The sequence below is a fragment of the Amyelois transitella genome, chromosome 27 (genome assembly GCF_032362555.1).
Source record: "Amyelois transitella isolate CPQ chromosome 27, ilAmyTran1.1, whole genome shotgun sequence".
Classification (NCBI taxonomy): Eukaryota; Metazoa; Arthropoda; class Insecta; order Lepidoptera; family Pyralidae; genus Amyelois; species Amyelois transitella.
In genome coordinates, this window is record NC_083530.1 from 1,467,167 (window position 1) to 1,482,561 (window position 15,395).

General features: G+C 36.1%; 2 protein-coding genes across 8 annotated transcripts in view; both read left to right on the forward strand.

The window, feature by feature from the left end:
* Positions 1-15,395, forward strand: part of LOC106142152 (protein enabled) — a 64,356-nt gene that overhangs the window by 23,624 nt on the left and 25,337 nt on the right. For 3 of the 7 annotated variants that reach the window (XR_009657434.1, XM_060952019.1, XM_060952023.1), the window contains exon 2: positions 7,993-8,672. The exons of 1 other annotated variant lie outside the window; for it this stretch is intronic. Coding sequence is in view for 5 of the 6 variants with exons in the window: in XM_060952019.1 (XP_060808002.1) it covers positions 8,149-8,672 (524 nt within the window). In the remaining variant the exon portion in view is untranslated. Of the gene's footprint in view, positions 1-7,941; positions 8,673-15,395 lie in introns of all 7 variants that reach the window. 3 more of the 7 variants (XM_060952020.1, XM_060952021.1, XM_060952022.1) reach the window with 3 other exon arrangements.
* On the forward strand, positions 470-4,986 carry LOC132903525 (uncharacterized). Its single transcript, XM_060952100.1, has 2 exons — positions 470-638; positions 1,544-4,986. The coding sequence occupies exon 2, from the start codon at positions 1,555-1,557 to the stop codon at positions 2,848-2,850; it is 1,296 nt and encodes a 431-aa protein (XP_060808083.1). The 5' UTR covers positions 470-638; positions 1,544-1,554; the 3' UTR covers positions 2,851-4,986.

Consider the following 15,395-nt stretch of genomic DNA (forward strand, 5'->3'; position numbering starts at 1 on the left):
CGACCTGAAGAGTTGTCCTATTTAGGTACAGCAAGTAGTTGTTCTTTATCATCATATGTAATAAGTATCTGAAGACGTTCTTCTTTACATTTGCGTGAATCTAAAGCGGGCAACAGCTTCCCATCCCAGTGGACGGTTACAGTATCTGGTACCTTGTTCTGGAAATCAACTTATTTGCTTCTGCGCGCTCTGTTCGCTTTTCCGTACGAACTCTTTGAATTGTTGACTTACTTATTAGAAATTCGTCAATGTTATGCTCAAGAGCTTCAATTGTTGCTTGTATTATATAAACAGAATTCCTCATACTTATCTGACACCGATCTAATGCAGCAACCAATTTTGGAGTTATGAAACTTTTCCTTTCAGAAATATTAGACTCGGGTCGTGTGCTCTCAACGGATATAGGAATTATTTCTTGTGTACTGTTTTTTTCAGAATCAGGTGATGAATCTTGTGATGTTGTGATTGGTTAATAAAGTACCAAGGAGTGGGGAGTGTCGGCCATTACCGATATACGACGGTGCGGGCAGTCGCTTGTCACCTTTGGTGTGTATAATAATACTTATGGTGTTGTATTATTCTATATCCTTACCAACAAGTAAAACAGTGGGACACCACAAGTGGCGACGAGGATAAATGTGAGTACCACACATAAATATTGAAATACAAAGTACTTAATAAAATAAATGTGAGTCAATACCATAAAAAGGAAAGAAATTACCAACAATCTTTGTATTACTGTGATACACACTGTTTGAATTCAAAACATTAACCATGGAAAAGTATTACGATGCATCAGCTCGGAAAGTTGAGGCAAAATAAACATATGACGTGATGATACCTAGTACTTCTCAAGTACCTTCAAATCCAGTTTGATAATAAAGAATGTTTATATTTTGTATGGAATATTTTAACTGTACCTACATTATTATATAATTGATATAGCAAATAACATTCTTCGTTTTGGTTGATAGTTTTCTCGGTGTGTACCACAGTGACTTTATTTTCCTACCTACCAACGAATGAATAAGCAGCGGCATGGCGGGCCAGCCTCAGCTGATTCCATCTGGAGCCGATGAACGTTTCTTTTAGATCTGGCATCACAATGACAATGGCGCCTTTCGTTTGCTTATTGATATCAAATAAAATGACAGTGACATGCCTTATTATTAAAGTCAATTAAAGTGACTATTATAAGTTATTATACTTCTTCCGGCACAGGTAAAAAAAAAAAAAAAAAAAAAAAAAAAAAAAAAAAAAAAAAACTTGGCAGTTGCCCTATACATATACATACAAATACACATTTTTGTATGCGTATGTGATTGCGACTGATAACCACTCAGTAGCAGGGGCGTGATAATTACTGGTGTGCACAATTGGATAATTATCAGCCGGTGCTAATAACAAACGTTGAAAACTTCTTTCTCAGTGAAAAAAAAATAATATTAAATTGGAAGTTACATGTAGATATTATTTAGTTTTCCTGCGATTTATACATTACAATACAACCGTATCTGATATTAGTTTTCCATTAGGATTGCAGAGCACCCCAAAATGTCTCAGCTAGTTCCTTTAGAAGCATTTGATTGTGACGGGGATTCCAATTCTGTCGGTATACGGTGGGAGAAATGGAAAAGAGGCTTAGAAATATACCTGCAAGCAACAAATACAGAGAATCCTTCCAAGCAACGAGCTATTTTGTTACACGTAGGTGGTTTACCTCTACAGGAAATATTTCACAACATTCCTGGAGCACTCGTTTCAGAAACTGCCGAGAATAATGTTTATACAATCGCAATTGAAAAATTAGATAATTTTTTTTATAAAAAGCAAAATAGATATTTTGAAAGACACTTATTCAGATCTATAAAACAAGAACAAAATGAAAGCTTCGATAAATTCCTTGTAAGATTACGACAACAAAGTGCTAAGTGCAAGTTTTCTTCAGAAGAAGATCAGATAATAGATCAAATTATTGAAAAATGTGCGTCCCCCGATCTGAGAAAGAAGTTATTAACGTTAGGTGACTCAGTCCAACTAGGACAAATAATTTCAGAAGCAAATGCTTTTGAAAGCGTTGAAAGACAGCTAAACGAATTTAAAATACCTACAAGTATTAACAAAATTGATACAAATGGGCCCAAATTATTACCGCTTGCGTGCACCAGGTGTGGTAATTCAAATCATAAAGCCGATAGCCCAGAATGTCCAGCTAAGGACAAACCCTGCAAAAAATGCGGATATATTGGGCATTTCCAAGGACAATGCAGAACAAGGGCAAGTAAACGGAAAAGTAAACAAAATAATTCCAAGCCCTACAAGAGAGCAAAAATCCACGAAAAACCAAAATCAGAACGGAAATCTGACAGAAAAGACGATAACCCTTCTGAAGTCGACTACATATTCCACGTAGACGATGACTCAGTAGTATCATGCCAGGTTGGTGGAGTAAATGTAGAAGTTCTTATAGATTCCGGGAGCAAGCGTAATATAATCAACGATGAGACCTGGTCGTATTTAAAGAAAAATAAAGTGGTAGTAATGAATCAAGTTAAATCACCCAAAAAGACCTTCATGGCTTATGGTTCAATGAAACCCCTCACAGTGTTGGGTGCTTTCGACGCGAACATTGCGGTAGGGACAAAGAATAAGGCAGCTACATTCTATGTAGTAAAGCATGGATCAAGAAATTTACTAGGAAAAGACACAGCAGTTTCCCTTAATGTTCTTAAAATAGGTCTGGGTATAAACACAATACAGGAGAAAACGTTCCCTAAATTTAAAAATGTGGAATTAGATATAACGATTGATAGCTCAATTAAACCGGTCCTAACCCGCCAGTTCCCATGAAGCGGCGGGAATTGCCCATTGAAGCATGGATTGATGTAGCAGTTGATTTCTTAGGTCCTCTTCCGAGTGGACACTATTTATTTGTTATTATTGAATATTTTAGTAGATACATGGAAATTAAACCAATGAAAACAATAACGTCAAAAGATACTATTAGTGTTTACTATTAGTATAAGTAGTAAAAGATTAGATTTTGTTGATAGTACTACTTTCTTAGGAATAACATTAGATTCAAATTTGAGATGGCATGCTCACATTTTAAAACTTTCTAAAAGGCTTAGTTCTGCAGCATACGCTATTCGTCGTATTAGGCATTTGACGGATGTGGCAACTGCTAAGCTAGTATATTTTAGTTATTTTCATAGTTTAATGTCATATGGTCTACTGCTTTGGGGATCAGCAGCAGACATACAAACTATTTTCATTTTACAAAAAAGGGCAATTCGATATATCTACGGTCTTAAACAAAGAGATTCCCTTAGAGATTTTTTCAAAAACCTAAACATTTTAACTTTGCCCTCCCAATACATATTCGATAACATCATGCATGTTAGGAAAAACTTAAACTCTTTCAAAAAGTAGGTGACTGTACTAGTAGATCACTGCGGAACAATTACAAGTTGTCGATCCCAGCACATCGGCTGGCTAAGGTAGGGAAATCATTTCTGATTAATTGTATAAGATTTTATAATAAATTACCAAAAAGTGTTCTTGAAATGAATGATAGAAAATTCAAAGAGTATATTAAAGTTGAGCTTTGTAGGAAAGCCTACTACAGCACGGATGATTATATTAATGATAAACATGTGTGGCCCGAGCTGGACATAATGGCCTCTTAAATGCTTGTGTATTTTTGACATGATCTTGACATAATTTGTACAGTATGTACATATTTTATTTTATATTTATTTTATTTGACGAAATATTCTTATTGACATAATCAGTTCTACATTCATACATGTTTTTAATGTAGACAATGTGCATTCGTCCACGATTTAGATTTAAGAGATCTATATTTGTAAATTGACGTCCTATGAAAATGCTGCAGTGTAGTTTGTTCCGCCGCTTCTTCTATACATGCGCTTTGGAAGCGGTAGTAGTTATAATTAGATTAAAGTTATGTGACGTCAATAAGTGATACCTTGTATCCAATTTTGAAAATAAATCTATTCTATTCTATTCTATTCTGTTTTAAGGGAAATATTTTCACGTTTAGGCAATCCTTTGAGTATCACATGTGACAACGGTAAGCAATTTGTCTCTGAAGCCTTCAAATCCTTCTGTCTTGAACAAAGTATTAGACTATTTCACACTGTCCCCTATTGGCTACAACAAAATGGGGAAGTAGAGAGACAAAACAGAAGTATTCTTAAGAGATTAAAAATAAGTCAAATTCAAAAGTCAGACTGGAACAAAGATATATACGATTATCTTAGCATGTACAATAGTACTCCTCATAACACTACCGGTAAAACTCCTTCAGAACTTTTTCTAGGTAGAATCTTTAGAGACAAATTGCCATCGTTGATAAATATAGGGAATGAGATAGATATTTCAGAGACAAGAGATAGAGACAAAGAACGCAAAGAACATGGGAAGATGACTGAAGACAGGAAGAGGAAAGCAAAGGAATCAGATATAGTAACAGGAGAAAAGGTCTATGTCAAAAACTTGTTAAAAGAAAACAAACTAACGCCTGAATTTAATCCAACACCACACACTGTTCTAAGGGCAAATGAAAATGAAGCAGATGTCAGAAACGATACTACTGGGAAAGAATATAGACGCATCGTACATTTGAAAAGAACTGAAGGTAAATGGGAAATTTGCAAAAATAATATCGAAGATAATGATCATGACGAAGATTTAGATGATTAAATATTTTTATGTTTAAACTATCATACCAAAATGCAAATGCCTTATATTTAATTTCTAATTTAGTTTTTATAATTAATTATGAATAATCATAAAAAAGGAAATGATGTGATGTTGTGATTGGTTAATAAAGTACCAAGGAGTGGGGAGTGTCGGCCATTACCGATATACGACGGTGCGGGCAGTCGCTTGTCACCTTTGGTGTGTATAATAATACTTATGGTGTTGTATTATTCTATATCCTTACCAACAAGTAAAACAGTGGGACACCACAAATCTTATTGAGGAACATGAGATGAAGTTGAAGGCAACAGAGTTGAAAAGTGTTTAGCACGCCGTTTTTGCTCTTCAATGCTCCTAACTCGCGCCTTTTCTTCTTTTTCGGCCAGTTTTTTGTCTACTCAGTGACCAGGCCGACCTGGCTCTCTCTGTCGCTGTAAGAAGATCCTATCTTCGTCAATCTTTATTAATTGAAGCGCATCGGCATGTTCAATATCAAATAAGTTGTCTTAGTTCGTAACAAAATCTTGTAGACGCTGCTGAAATTTTGCGTCTTTTTAGAATTTTTTTGTAAATACCTCCAAACTTGGTATAAATTAACTAATTTCTTAACGCAGTTAGGAAAACATTTAGTTGGAATACGTGCCTTTTCCCAATAAATAATTCACTCACAAATAGCTTGATTTGCACTTTCATTTACACTTAAATTCACTTCACGAATATTGTAGAATAGAACTGCGAGTATTTGTCCATTTGAGGGAAGTTTTGAACCAGTAATTTGATGTTTTACGTTCCCTATTAAGAAAATATCCTTTTCTGAACTGCGTAACTCCACCGACATCTTGATTGAAAGAAAACAATGCGTTCACTCATTAAAACAAACAAGTAATTACATGAATGTCGGTACGCTCGCTGCCGCGCGCCTAGTAAACAAGTACCCACATTTCCCGATGTAAGTCGGCACGGGTTGCCGTGGTTCTAAGTAGATGAAATTTTATATACGGTAGTTTTGACATCATTCGAACAAAATTAGAGGGTATGCGTTATAAAAAAACAACTTTGATTTTTTTGGGACACCCTAGTATACATACATACATAAATATGGTCACGTCTATATCCCTTGCGGGGTAGACAGAGCCAACAGTCTTGAAAATACTGATAGGCCACGTTCAGCTGTTTGGCTTATTGATACTATTGAGGTCCAAATAGTGACAGGTTGCTAGCCCATCGCCTAAAAGAGAAATCTCAAGTTAAGCCTATCCCTTAGTCGCCTTTTACGACATCCGTGGGAAAGAGATGGAGTGGTCCTATTCTTTTTTCGCATGGCACTGCTGGGAACCACACGGCACGTCGCGGTATAGTATACATACATAAAATCAGTCCCCGTATGTGATTGTGTTATACATACATACATAAAACCGCGCCTCTTTGCCGGAGGGGTGGGCAGAGACCACATCTTTCCACTTGCCACGATCCCTGCATAATTTCTTTCTATTCATCCACATTCATTACTCTTTTTATGTAAGTTGTTTAGGGAGTACGTGTAGGTAAGGGGCAGGTATGTGTTAGATACATATTATCACGTCTATATTCTTTGCGGTGTAGACAGAGCCAACAGTCTTAAAAATCCGAAAGACCACGTTTGCAGCTATGTAGATTTAAAATGGAATCGAGATTCAAGAAGTCTACAAGAAAAACCCTATGTTTATTAGCCTATCCCTTAGTTGCTCTTTACGACATCCATGGGAATGAGAAGGAGTGGTCCTATTCTTTGGTGCCACCTAACCAATGGGTTTTTACTTTTACGACAATATTTACAAAACTATACTATATAGCTGAATATGGCCTTTCGATCTTTTCAAGACTTTTGGCTCTGTCTATGCTGCAAGGGATATAGAAGTGTATATAGAAATGTATAAATATGAATAAATTAATAAATATAAATATAAACGGGGCAAAATACACACATTGAGTTAGCCTCGAGATAAGTTCGAGACTTGTGTTACGAGATACTAACTCAACGACAACGGAACGGAAGGAGTGGAAACTTGATGAATCATAAAAATAAATAGACCACCATGTTTATGAGTAAATAAGTATTTACGGAAACTATAAGTATCACTAGCGTTGAATAAAATGACAAATGTAATTATTAATCGATTTCTCATTCGCGATGCGGATTTAATGATTCATTAGATACAGTCATTGGTTTTCAATAAATAAAAAATAATTGTATAAAACTTATTATATTTAGCTTCATGCGGCCATTTAGTCTTTCGATGACTTTTAGCTCTGTCTACCCCGCAAGGGATATATGAATATATGTTTTGTTATATTTAATTTGTATTTTGTACCAAATATTAAAAAATCTTTCTTCCTTTTTTTATGATAGATAGACTACGAATCTAAAATCTTATCTTTTTTTGGGAAGGTCTAGACGAACGTATCTTGATCAAATCAAAGACTTACTGGCAAAGGGTCAGGTCAAGAGTACCCTTAACCGCCGAGATTGCATGAAGATAGTTATGAATGTGGATGACGCGATCGCATATGCAGAGATCGTGACAAGTGGAAAGATGTAGTCTCTGCCAACCCCTCCGGGAAAAAGGCGTGATTTTATGTATGTAAAACTACGCAATACGATAACATCAGTAATAGTATTGCATGGCTCAATCAAAATATCTTGGAACAATAGAAACGCATCCTATTCCTCTACACTATGACATCATACAAAAGACATGACCCTAATTGGCGTAGATTTATTTTGATACATGTCGGTTTTGTGGTACGAGGTTCGACTAACGAAGGTTATTAGAAAAGCAGTACAAGTTGTTGAAGAAATAAATCTGGAATAAATGAGAGAGAGAGAGAGAGAGAGAGAGAGAAAGAAAATGCCGTCAAAATCAAGCGAAAAAGAACAGTCTTCTAACCGTAAAACAATTGAATCAGTTAATTTATTTATATAACCCTAGGTCCTTTTGTATTAAGTCAATGCGAAAGGTTGCTGGCCCATCGCTTAAAAGAAGAATCCCTAGTTTATTAGCCCATCTCTTAGTCGCCTTTTACGATGTCATCCATGGTAAACTTAACAGCATCTTACAAAATACTTACTACAAAAACGATAAATTACTACAAAATACGTTACAACACTATTACGTGCATTGTATGCATTTCGTTTACTTACAAAGTCATTCCATTTAACTCCTTTCCCCGAAGGTCGACTGTTGAGCAACTGCATCAAGTAGCGATAAAAAAAAACCGCTTCAGTTTGTCCAAGACCGTCACGGCGTGCGCACGCGCAACTCGTTCGAACAAAAAATTTCGCTGTGAAGTTTCGTAATCGAAATTGTGATCTTTATAGTGATTGAATGAATAAAAACAGTGATATAGTGAAGCGTCTGTGATATAACACATTCCGAAACGATGCGTCGTCAAAAATTCGTCTTAGATCCAGACTTAGGTGATCTAGAAGAGATGCTAGCTCACGTCCAAACTCAACTTGAGCACGAGATAGATCAAGAACAAGAAGCTAAGATGCCTTCGTACGCTAACGTTCAAGAGTCGCCTAAAATGGTGAAAAGAACTTCTTCGTTCAGTCGTAACGATGCAGAACTCCGGAGGCCTTTACCCAGACCTCCGTTAGTGAGAATGAGTAGCGAAAGCGGTAGCAGGTCACTCAATGGTGATGCCAGAGAAACTTACGATGAATACAATTACTGTGCACCAAATTCAGAGTACAATAGAGTTAATCTTAGAAATGGTGATGATATGGGATCGCTGTCGTCTCTAAAGTCTTTTAGATCGGAGCCTGGACAAAGGCATTCTGTTTTGAGTATGCCTGACAAGAGGGGGTCTTCGGCGTCCCTCAATGGGAGAGGCAGGACCGCTACATTACCCAGAGGATATGGATCGAGTAAGGAGAAGAACTGGGAGGAGTATTGGGCGCAGTAAGTTTAAAATTTATTGTTACTATAATTTTCTTCTCATGAATTTGCCACTAGTAAATTTTGAGATTGATCTTTTACAAATTGTCTTTGTAAATTTATGAAAAGGTAAAGGTAATTGACTAGTTGATATTTTTATGCATCCAGTTATTAGCAACACTGCTTCGTTACTTAATTAAATTACAGAAATTAATTTACAGTGTACTTTTTGTCATAAATTAAGGGAATTATATTCTTAATTAAATTGCCATTGGATTAATGAATTAGCTGATGAAGAATTTGGATTATTTGAGAAAAAACCTATAACCTTTGTTTTAAATTTTTTGATTGGTTTAATTCTAAATTGAAAAAACTGACTTTTCAAATTTCCTCATATGTTTTGCTGGTTCTATACGAGTACCATTATTGTTTATGCTAGTAGGAGTACTTACGTTAGAGGCATCAGATGATAACACGATTCTAGTTATTGATACGTAAGGAGAACACAATGGCATATGTTTATCAAACACGTATCTTATTCGGAAAACATTTATCACAATTCGGAAGCGCGGAATCGATGTAACATTTATATAGATGATGTGATTGTCAAAGTTACAGGAATATGTGTGTCAGAATTGATAAAAATAAGCGGTTATCGTCATGTTTTTTTACATTCCTCAATGTTTAAATGGGGCAACAACATATTGTTGTCTAACTGCTGAAGAAACTAATACAAATTCGTTTTTTATCATGACTTGACTCAAGTTTGAACATAGACCATATGTTTTAAAGGTAGTATATAAGGAAGTATGCAGAGATCGTGGCAAGTGGAAAGAGGTAGTCTTTGCCTACCCCTCCGGGATAGAGGCGTGATTTAATGTATGTATGTATGTATGTAGTATAAAACTGTACCAATCAAGCCGCCTTAATGACATGGTTGTTGGTACTTGATGAAGGTGCTTATTTCCTTTAGTATCTATGATCTATGATCTCATTTAAGTCTTCGATCATGGTATAGACTGATTGGTCTTTTCTGATGTGCTGGAAATTACTGCTTTAGACCCATGTTATCCGCCCGGCTGCTTCGTCTCTCCCACAAAAGACATACTTCTGTCATCAGGATAATGGGTTAGCTAAGTCAGGTTTAAGAAGACACTATAAGCGACTCCCGTCTGACTTCCGCACGAGAGAATATTGTTGAAAATTCAAACATTACTATACTAACTTTACATATAGGTATCATCAGCGCTGAAAACTCAACTAATTACTCCGACATTAATTGGCAATAAGTGCTTTTAGTTTGTAATTAAATGTTGCCACATTTCCAACGGATAGGATCGAATAGTTCCCTGATAAGTCAGCAAATCGGTCAAGCGTGATTGCGAGCATTGTTTAAGTTTCTTCAACTTTTGACACCTATAACTTGACCATACGAAAATCTATACTAACACTAGCTGTCCCGGTAATCGTTGTTTTGCATTTTATGGGTATGAAAAATAGATGTTACTCAATATGCTCACAAAATTTTATGAGAATCGGTCAAGCCGTTTCGGAGGAGTGAGAACAAAATTAAAAAAAAAAATCAAAATTCAAAATTTTTTATTCATTATTATAGGATATTATTATATCGCTTAATAATTGTCGTATGGTTTAACAACTTGGTTGACGTCAAATATATTACTTAAAAACTAAGTTTACTGCCGCTTCCAAGGCGTCAGTGCAGAAGAAGCGGTAACAAACTGCACTGCAGCATTTTCTTCAACAACGTCAACTTCACAATATTAAATTATACTTAGAATAGAATGTGGACGGGAGAATACATTGTTCACGGGAGATTTATATATTTATGAGATTTAATATTGAAAAAAGAAATATATATATATATTTTATGGATTGCCAATTTTAAAAAGATTTATGTACAGAGTGTACTGAAATTTTGATTTAAGTTCAAATTAAACTACAATTAATTACGAGGTTCCTGTGCCAAGCTCGAGCCAGATGTTTTTATCATTAAGGTAATCATCAGTCCTATAATAAGCCTTCTCACAAAGTACTTTCTTTACATACTCTTTGAATTTTCGGTAGGGCATATCAAGAACAGACTCCGGCAACCTATTATAAAATCGTATACAGTTCCCCATAAATGATTTACTGACTTTGCTAAGCCTATGAAACGGCATGACTAATTTATGTTTATTACGTAAATTTCTATCAGTTGTGGCACTAACTTTTTGAAAAAAAGAGGTATTTTTCCTAACATACATTATAAGATCAAAAATGTAACAACGTATGAACGAACATTGTGACACGAGAATTTTATATATAAGATTATAAACGCAAAAGTACCCGAAACCGCCGAGCTTGCATGAAGAGAGTTATGAATGTGGATGAAGCGAAGGAAGTATGCACAGATCGCGGCAAGTGGAAAGAGGTAGTCTCTGCCTACCCCTCCGGGAAAGAGGCGTGATTTTATGTATGTATGTATGGTTATAAACGCGAAAGTTGGTTGTGCCTAGTTTTGTAACCCTTTAGCGGTTTAACCACTGGATAATAAAAAAAATATGTAGAATTCTCTAATCCACACTATACATCTGAATGGAAATTATATCCAATTGTCTAATCCACACTTTATATCTGAAACTAGCTTCCGCCCGCATGTTAATAATTGCCTATGTTTTATTATGACTGATGCATAAAGTTTCATTAAAATCCGTTTAGTGATTTTTGCAATTAAAAGTAACAAACATACTCGTAAACTTTCACATTTGTAATATTAGTAAGAGCAAAGTTATTTAAGTTCGAAGCAGATACTTTTTTACAGTTTTTTTTTATTATTAAATGTACTGATGTAGTTTTGTAAGTTTTAATACAAAACACAGTTAGTCTAGTTCCTTTTTTGTTTGCCGATTGACTGGAAGAGATCCCTTCATGGGATAAGTCCGCCATTGCAAGTGTTTTGTTTCTTTTATAACTATGTACTATTTCTTGTTACTGTGAAAATTTCTATGCAATAAAGATATTACAAACAAACACATATATGTGCCACAGTTCGGGCGCCTACGCAGTAATATATATATGTTTTACATAAACACTACTGATAAATTAATAACAACAACAAAATGTGTAACGAAACGTACATCTTTGGACATTAGAAAGTCAAGATGGCCACTTGGGACAAAAGGCTTTATGACTTGTCATAAACCAACTACTAGGCCATTCATTGGCCTGTTCTTTTGTGTTGCGAAAGGGCAACTCTATTGATGGATTAGCTCTCAGCAGTGTTGCCAACTTAGCTCAGGTTTCGGCGCTAAATCTAGCGCCATTTTGGATAAAATTCGGTTCAAAGTTAGGTCTGACCTTAGCACCATTTTCAGTAATTTGGAACATATCATATTCTTAAAATTTCAGAGATCTTTTGAAGGATTCGATGATTAAAACCAAATGGACAATACATACGTACATATATATAATCACGTCATATCCCCGCGGGATTTCCCCAACATTCTTGAAAAGACTGATAGGCCACGTTCATCTAATGAACGTGGATGTGAACGGCTTAATGAAATAATTGAGATTTAAATAGTGACAGGTTGCTAGCCCATCGCCTTAGAAAATCCCAAGTATATAAGTCTATCCTATAGTCGCCTTTTACGACATCCATGGGAAAGAGATGGAGTGGTCCTATATTTTTTTTGTATTGGTGCTGGGAACCACACGGCACTATATTGGAAACTTTATTTTGTGCAAATCTTGGCGTACAAAGCTTTCTGCTTCTCAAAATTAAACAAAAGATATATATAACAAAAGATAGCGCTTGTGTTAACAATCTAGCCCTTTTAAGACCAAGTTGGCAACATTGGCTTCTCAGCTTAGACGCCGCGCGGGCGCATGGTAGGTAACAAAACAAAAAGATCGGCCGTGCGCGCTTTTTTGACAATTCACTTTTTGTTAAAACTTTTGATGATGCCGATGGTGGTTTGAAGGACTAGGATAAGTTGAGATAAGTGGGCAACAACTTTCTTTTTTATATCGGGCAAAGTTAACTTCACGGAAGGCACACATTTTATTAAATTCTTTACCATGCCGGTTGAGACAAAAAGGTGTTCCGTTGTTCTAAATACGTTATAGTTGCTGGCTCTAAGACAAGCATTATTGCCGAATGTGCATTGTAAATCTTTGGTAACCAATTTTAGTATTTAGAATAACACTAGATTACTTCTAAAGTGGAACTTCTTTAGGTAGTGAACTTCTTATTCTGAATAATTCAAGTGTATCGTTTCCTTGTGGTGTGGTTCCCGGCACCAATTCAAAAAAGAATAGGACCACTCCATCTCTTTCCCATGGATGTCGTAAAAGGCGACTAAGGGATAGGCTTACAAACTTGAGATTCTTTTTTTAGGCGATAGGCTAGCAACTTGTCACTATTCGAATCTCAATTCTATCTTAAAGCCAAATAGCTGAACGTGGCCTATCAGTCCGCTCAGGACTGTTGGCTCTGTCTACCCCGTAAGGGATATAGACGTGATTATATGTATGTATGTATGTATCGTTTCCTTCAATTATATCACATTTTAGAAAGGCTCAAAAACTACGTTGGTCTAAATCTCAATGAAGAACTTTAAATACTAATGAAAAATATGGACATCTAAAGCTTAAGGTGATCAAAGACTAAAACTGTTGATTCTATCTACCCCGTAAAGGGTAAAGGCGTGATTAAACTTGTGTGTATGTAAATAAAAATGTAAAGTTTTTGGGCGGTCTCTAATTGTGGCATTTCACTTTTCAAATTTAAATTTGCTGCGTTCCAAACATTGTGACATAATTTACCCCCATTCAATGCGTATGCGCAAATTATAAGAAACCCCATGTCCGTCACAGCACTCACAGCACAGATGGCCCGCATTCGCGCAGTTTAGCACAACCAGGGTTTGTTTATCTATGCATAACATAGTCGTCTCTTTTCTTATGTTCAATTTTTGTAATGCCATCTCTTTCTGCGTGGTGATAGAATGCAGATGTTGGGATGAAATGAGTACTTGAGTTTGCGACTTCAGATTTTTTTGTAAAACTATAATTTTTTACAAGACAAATAACACAAATTGAGCTAGTACCAAAGTTAGTTCGATATTTCTGTTATAGAATTCCAATTCAACGATAGAATATTTATAATAAATTATTTTATAAATAAATAGCCAGATTCCCAGCCAGCCAGTCGTAAAAGCTTGTATACTTGGGAAGAATCCCAATCTTTAAGGCGATAGGCTAGCAACCTGTCACTATTTGAATCTCAATTCTATCATTAAGCTTATCAGCTGAACGTGGCCCATCAGTCTTTCAAGACTGGCTGTCTACCCCTCAAGAGATATAGACGTGATCATAATGAATGAATGCATGATTTTTTTTTAATTTCTTGGTGTGTTGTAACGTTTAATATTTGCTTTATTTGATCAAAATACTCGTATTTTATTCTTGATCTTCCTCTGTAACTGTTTTCATGTGTAGGTAGTGTATTAGTATGTTATTACATACTAGCGACCCGCCCCGGCTTCGTACGGGTGCAAAATTCGGATAAAATCAATATGTTTGGAATTTCGGCGGTAGAAGTCAAAATAATAAGACGTGTTTGATTTTGCTCTAATTTAAATTTAATTTTTAATTATATTGTAGTTATTAATGAAGTAAATTTACCTCTAATTTATTGGCCAGCTAGCACCTAATTTATTCCTCTCACAATTTTCGCACTAATCTCCTATTACTACATAACAATGGATCAACTTGCACAATTGAAATCACAAATGGATGATATGTCCAAAATGTTTGCAACGAGGATGTCCTTGTTTGAGGAAAAGAATGCTGGAGGCAGTAGCCCACATGATATGAAACATCTATCTAGTGAGTTCCAGAATTTTAAAATATTTATTTGGAAAGCTGTATCTGGTCTCCGGTCACAAATGGAGCTGGTTATACAGACATTAGACTGCTTTGAGATGAGGTCCAGAGCTAACCTTTTATTGCTTCATGGTGTGCCTGAAGACAAGAAGGAAAATCTACTGGATAGGGCACTCAATGTTTGTCACACCAAATTGCAGCTACCGGACTTGACTAACCAGTCACTATCAGTTGTGCGCTTGGGCAAGAATATTCATCCCGACAAACCCAGGCCCATATTGCTACGCTTCACTGACTGTAGCAGCCGGAATAAAGTATGGGCTGCCAAAAAATCGCTCAAAGGAAGTGGTCTCACTGTGTCTGAATTCCTTACAACTGCACGTCATGCTGTATTCATTGAGGCAAGAAAAGTCTTGGGCATCAAGGGCTGCTGGACAAGCGATGGCCGGATTGTAGTGGTATGTGCGAATGGCTCCAAACGCAAAATCACTAGGATGGAAGAGTTGCAGGCTGTACTAGCAGAGCTTCCTGTCGCAACTGAGCCTGCCAGCGCTTCTTCATGTCACCTTCAGGCTCCTAAGGCGAACATGAGTTCTGTTAAGGAGAGCATCAGCGGGTCTACAAGTGGGCCTAACAACAAGCAATCGCGAAGTACCAGGGCTGCTAGTAAAACCAGTAAATAGCTACACAATACTTCCTTGCTTTTCTTTTTCTTTCACTGGATACTTTGTTTTCTTCTTTGTGTGTGGGTATTTATTTGCCATAAATAATTTCGTTACGTAACATTAGAGTTCGTTACTGGTCGCACGGTATTTTTATATTTATTTTATTCAAAATTGAAAGTGCCGACTATAAACG